Here is a 6,825-nt window from a genome sequence, read left to right on the forward strand (position 1 = left end):
CGTAGCTTTTTTTCCCCCAAAACTATGTCTTCAAAATAAGGGTGCGTCTTATATTCCGAAAAATACGGTAACTGGATCATTTGTGGATACTAAGTTATTCCTCTGTGATAAATGGTTCTTGCACACTCTCAGATGGTCAATGTACAACCGGAAATAAAGCTTGTCGATTTAATTGAGCACCTTTAAGTAAGAGATCGTTAAATTACAGTGGCTCATAAACTGGTTGTTTAATCAAAATTAAGGTTAAGCCAGTTAATGTCATGAAAATCATCAGCTAAAAAAATCAGTTGTTCTGAATATTGTTGTTTTCAATTGTTCTAACAATTGATTAATTAAACTTATAGTTAAATGGATTGTCAAGAAAATAATCCACAATTAAAATTAGGTTTTACACTTATTTATGGGTTTCTCATTATTCTAATTACTCAAAATATTGCCATTTTGTTTCTTTGTTGCTAAGCACAAAGCTTCGTGCTACTTGTGTCTTGAGTGTGATTCCTGTTGCCACTAAATTTACCCATCTTGTCTTTGTTATTACAAAACTACTAAAGCTATCTGTTACTGTCACTAACTTTGAACCGCTGACTAGAACGAAGGCAACTGGCTGGTAGCACCCACCACCAACTCACTGGGTACTTAATTAAATATTGAATAAAGTGCAAATTTACTGTTTTGTTACTCTGTGTAATGTTTTTAATTTATAATTGCCAAATTGTATTCTTTAATGTCTTGTATGCAGATCTAGAGGAGAAGCCCAAGGAGTTCAGACCTGTCAATCCATTTTTGTTCCAGAAATGAATTAATAAAGTTATCAATATTGTATAAATAGGTTCAGATCTAGGGGCATCTGAACCTCCTTTCCATTTTTCTCAGAAAATATTAAAAAACAACCAGACATCCTTAAACCACTATAAAGTTTCAAAAAAATAAGTATTAGATGTATTTTTTTTATTTCATTGGGCTATTAATTACCACAAAAGGTTTTTTGAGGTTTTCTTATATTAAAACACCACTCAAGTCTATAGCAATCCAGTTAACACATGAGCCAATAACTGATTATTTATATGATTATTAATTAAATTCTGCCACAGTAGATGTTCATCCTTTGGCTTTTCCAAGCACTCTAACAATGTGATAATACTAGAAATTTGTTTCCAAAGTCAGTATTGTTTGTTTGTTTTGAATTTCACACAAAGCTGTCCCTAACTTAGCAGTGTAAGACTAGAGGGAAGGCAGCTAGTCATCACCACCCACCGCCGACTCTTGGGCTACTCTTTTACCAACGATTAGTGGGATTAACCATCACAATTATAACACCCACATGGCTGAAAGAGCAAGCATGTTTGGTGTGACAGGGATTTGAACCCGCAACCCTCAGATTGCGAGTTGAGTGCCCTAACCACCGGTCCTGTCAGCATTGTTTATGACACCTGCAGCTCTTTCATTTTTTTCTTTGTTTAGAAGTTAAAATTCTCATGAGAAAGAAGTTTTTCATATTGCTGATGTCTAAAATAGGTAAAAATGCAAATGGTATAACTATATAAGTACCACCATTTTTAAAAAGTTTTGAAAACAGGAATCTCATTTACCAATGCTATAATTTTCTTTCTTGATATCATTATAAATAATTGTACCCACTTAAAAGGTTCCATTAAAAGGTTGGAAACGTTTATTTCTAATTATATTTTCACATTATTAAAAATAAAATATATAATCTTTGAAATTACAGGATTATAACCTGACTGAGCTAATTATTTATGGAATATAGTAACGTTATTTAAGTTACTTAAGGATCAAATGGTCAATAATGATTAATCCAAGATACCATACTATTATCGTGGGAGTCTCTTCTTTCACACAAAAAATAATGAAGATTCAGTTACAGTATCACACAGCTAATTTTTAAAAAGTAGTATCTAAAAATTAAACATTACTGTAGCTAGTGTTACTTGTTGACATAATAATGCAATATTATCTGAATAGACTTTCTAGATTTATTTTTATTGATTCTCTAATGGTTTTCAATCATTGTACAAAAACGATATAACTGCTGCATGTCTTATTTTACAAAAGAGATTTATGTAATTCTGATTTTTAGGTTGTTTGACTTTTCATCTCGTCTACTTAAAGAACATTAAAAAATATTAGGTTTTTACTTTTGCAAAGTACCATTGCCTAATAAATAAAATCACTTATGTTTATTCATTTCCTTTGGTTGGTTACAAAGTGTTGAGTTACTGCATATTTATAGATACAACACTTGAAGCTCCAACATGCTTATAAACATGTAAAACATACTGAATGGTCTGGAAAAGCATACACGGTATTGTTGCAACAGGTGACTTGTAAGCAAATAAATCTCTTATTGTTTCTAAATGTTAACCAATGAAGTTCTGTTGCCTGTATTACACATGTATAAAGACATGGTTTCTTTCCTCTGGATTTTAATATTTTTTTTGCCACTTCATAAAATTTTATTTCGTAGATTTTAACATAAATTTTATACATTAATTCTAACTATATTTCAACGATTTTGACTCAAAAACATTTTAAAAGTGTGATTTTGTTATTTGCCGACATTTATTTAATGTAATTCATGAAGAAAAATTTCACAATTTCATTTCTGCACAAATGCAAAAAGGTTTGCTAATATACCAAACAAGAAACTTGTCAACTTTTTCTAGAATTTTTCTGCCTATCCCAAAAAACAACATTATTTTTGCTAAGAACCTATCACCCCTTGAGAATATATTATCTATTCCTCAATTTTAGAATGTTTCCTAAATTTTGTGTACAGGCCTTAGGTGAAACCTTGTTATTGCCATGTCAAGTGGTTTGATCCATAGACTAATATATGTGGTCTCAGCATAATGTATATTAAGCCTATTGTTTGATCATTTACTGATGAAACAAATCTCTGAAAGCAGCTATAAAGTGTAAATATGATTGGAAGGAGAAAGAATTAGACTATCAGCCAATAGTACAATAAATATACAGGTATAAACATTTTTTTTTTCATAGTTTAAAAAAAATGTTCATTTCAGATCCATTCATTGTAAGAGTATTTTTGCATTCAACGATATCTGTCTGAAAGCTATAGAAATTTTTTAAATGAAAGACATTTTTAGATAAGGTAAGCTTATACAGGTTTGAGATGGGTTGAATAAGTAGCAAAGAAAACTATTAGAAGTTTAAGACTAACAAACATACAATGTTTGGAAAAGGTTTTTTCTTTATTCATCAGGTTCAAATAGTTACCTAAACAAGAACATATATACAGTATGAAACAAAGTCACATTACAGAGTTTTTATTTTGTTAATACATATACAATGATTTTATTGAATTGCAATGCTTGTGAACATGATGTTTTATTATTATGTTCACCAAATAAAATAATTTATTTCATTTGATGACAATTTAAATTTACTCTTTAGTGAATATGGTAGGAGACTAAAAATATTCTGGTGACTTAAAACTTTACTGAATATTATTTTTATGTTTATCCTATTCAAAAACATATATATAAACAAATTAGATGACTAGCTACTTGTATATTTCTAATTCCAATCATATGTTATAAATAAAAACATTATTACCTTTTTCATTATTTAATTATCAATTTATTTGGCCTACAAAAGATCAGCATAGAATTATGGTATATTTTAAAAACAAATATAATGACAACCACGTGATGGTATTTAGTCAACATTAGCAATTCATTCACCATGTAGGAAATGTCCAGATAATCTTTACAAAAAATTGTGGCAAATCATTTTTAAGACAAATTATTTTTCCCAACCTACAAAATGACAACCTTTAGAAGAGGCCTATAATATGAAACAAGGGTAATTCAAAATTTACTTAAAAAAAGCAAAACAATGCAAGTGAAAATAGAAAAAATAATACCATATTAGAATTATGCAGTGGTTAAAAAAGTTAAGGCAACTCCAGCTCCACCAATTTTTGTTTTGCTTTTACAGCGGTGTTTGTGTGTGTGCTGGGTCATGTGAAGAAGGCTGCCAATTACTCAACTAGTGATAAAATTCTAGCCATAAAGCAATAAAATGAAGTGAAAGTAGAGTTGTAAAGGGCCAGTAACTTAGGATGCGAGAAGAAATAAGTGTAACTGTATGTTACAGACACTCTAAAAATAAAAAAACGTATTTTTGATTTTAATTAATATTTTTCAACTTTTAATTTTACCCGTCATTAATGATTTTGCTACAGTTAGTGTTAAGGTAGAGAAAATAACAGCAAATACAGTTTCACCAAGGGAAAAAAAAAAAATGTTTATTAATTTAGGAGGTTCTAGAGGGTATGCAAATTGAATATGAAAACTGTAAGATTAAAATAAGTATTTTTATTCTTAGCATGAAAATCACCTTGCTCTCAGACTGACTCAGTAAATGCTTCGTAAATTCACAACCAAGTCTTTAGTAAAAATATTTTATTAAAAATCTGATTTTATGCATATAACAGGCTTGTAATGTTTACTAAAAACTTACCAATGTTTGTGAAGATACACAATGTAAATTCAAAATTATAGTAAACACCATTATGAATAACTTCAGAGAAATAGGATTGGCCCAATGGACTAACACCATTCACAGAGGGTTAAACACGTTCTTCTTTATATACATTTTATGCTATAACAAAAAACTATTCTTTTTATTTCTGATTTTCTACATCTCATGGAATATTAACAGTAAAAAAATGACAATAATAGTTACTAAGTTTTCTAAAATAAACCACAAAAAATTCCAGTGTAAGAATGTTTCAATTTTTTCGTTTTTAGAAAGACAGTATATTACTTTTAACCTGCGTTTATGTTTAAAAATAATACAAGCTTTTAAACGAGTCATTCTATTTCTACTTTCTTAAAATAATGACATTTTAACAATTCTTATTACTTATAAAGTATTTTTGCAAAGCTTTTATTTATATATTCAAATCAAGCAAAATACTCTTAAAGATCTCGTGTTACATAATTATTATACCTTAAACAATGTCAACAATATATGTGTAAATAAGATTATATATTTTGAAATACATTTAACTAAAATGGCAACTTGACTGGAATCGGATGTTACAGTATTCATATATATAAATCAACTATATCTGCTATGGGGTTCAACCTAAGACTATGTTATAACGTAGTTCAGCACTGCCCACAACCTCTATGTAAGAAATCAGGTTATTTTCAGTTTGATTTGGCAAGTGTTATACATGCCTTGGTAAAACTTAATTTTTTTTTATTGAAACAATCAAGGAAAATAAACAGAAAAATATATATATATAAATAATCAAATAAAAGTTACACATATACATATCTACCTAAACCTTTTGTTATGATTCATACCAGAAGTTTTCACAGCCTTATTATTAATTTTAAAATACTTTTCAACTATATGGTATTCATGTCAATGATAAAAAAAAAAACTATTAAGAGTGTTCACATAATTATCATGGCACAGACCCCTATCCTCCACAACTCTTTACTTGTTACCGAGGGGGTGGGAGTCATGCAACTTAATTCAGGTTAACTAAAACAACCTTATAACATAATGTTAATATACTTCTTGAGCCACTTATATTGTCTTAGGAAATAGTCAAATGATAGTTATTTAAAAAATGTTTTAATACCAAAGCACATTCAAGAATCTTATATGCTTTAGTTTTAACCTTGTGTTAATACACATTTTAAAAAATCTACACAAAAATGAGCATTACTTTCACAATATTTTCAAGTGCATATGTAACACAAGGAAACATTAAGAATAAGAAATTTATACACAGTGCAATAATTCTCATGAATATTTGTTTTTAGGTAATATGCTTTGCACAGCTAAAAATGCTAAAATTTAACTTTGATAACACATTTATCTTTCACTAATTCTACTTAAGCGTCAAATATTCAGGGCTTACATCAATCTTTGCCAAAAATCACATTGTGATTTTTACTTTTTTTGGTGACAAAATCTGGCATTTGGCAATTTTTTTTAAAATCAATATTTCATTACCAGAAAAAAATTTAAAAAATTACGTTTCATTCACACCATAGTTACAAAATGTTGTACAGGTAAAAATCACAGGTAATTAATTTTGTATGCTTAATAGTGCAGTACAAAAGTTGTTTCAACAAGTAATTACAAATAATTAAATTGGCATGATTTTGAAAACTGGTAACAGAATTCTGAGGTTGTGAATTTTTGTGCTTCACCTTTTTATCAGCCAGAGCACTCCCTGATTAGCATTACAAACATGTTCATGCCATATGAACAAGTCATAAGGCATGTAACTTAATGTATCAGTATGTATCATGCAGACACACAACTTACCTGACGAAATCTTCTACATGTCTCATTGATTCTTCATAATTTTTACCACCCACTTCTTGACAATGTAGAGCAAGAAATTTTGGCTGAAATCGTTTCACTGTCTAAAATAGAGAGATTATCTATTACATTTTTTTTATGGATGATAATTATATTACACTTTACATACACTAGTAGAACTGCCACATTATGGGCTAGTAATTACTAATCACAATATTCATATCTCATTAAAAAGAATTAGAAAAAAGTGAACATTTTCTAAAAAAGGATTTTTCTGGAAAGTACCATGCAGGAAAAGTGTTTGAATTGTGCTGATATAAAATGTAATGTTTTTACATATTAAAAGTGGTACCCTTTATTGAAAAAATAACTATTTTATTAAGAACTCCACTTTTTAAATACTATATTTACAAATTACATCAATATAGATATAATCAAACCCTCACTTACAGTCCTAGTGAAAGTCGTATTCTTGTTGTGAGGAGAGTA

At 28.8% G+C, this 6,825-nt stretch overlaps 1 protein-coding gene across 1 annotated transcript in view; it reads right to left on the bottom strand.

Annotated features, from left to right (window-relative positions):
- The window catches only part of LOC106459760 (type I inositol 1,4,5-trisphosphate 5-phosphatase-like), a 104,881-nt gene that overhangs the window by 75,916 nt on the left and 22,140 nt on the right, over positions 1-6,825 (bottom strand). Inside the window, exon 3 of the mRNA XM_013919414.2 lies at positions 6,340-6,440. Coding sequence (XP_013774868.2) covers positions 6,340-6,440 — 101 coding nt within the window. The remainder of the gene's footprint in view (positions 1-6,339; positions 6,441-6,825) is intronic.

Source organism: Limulus polyphemus, unplaced genomic scaffold, assembly GCF_000517525.1.
Source record: "Limulus polyphemus unplaced genomic scaffold, Limulus_polyphemus-2.1.2 Scaffold657, whole genome shotgun sequence".
NCBI lineage: Eukaryota > Metazoa > Arthropoda > Merostomata > Xiphosura > Limulidae > Limulus > Limulus polyphemus.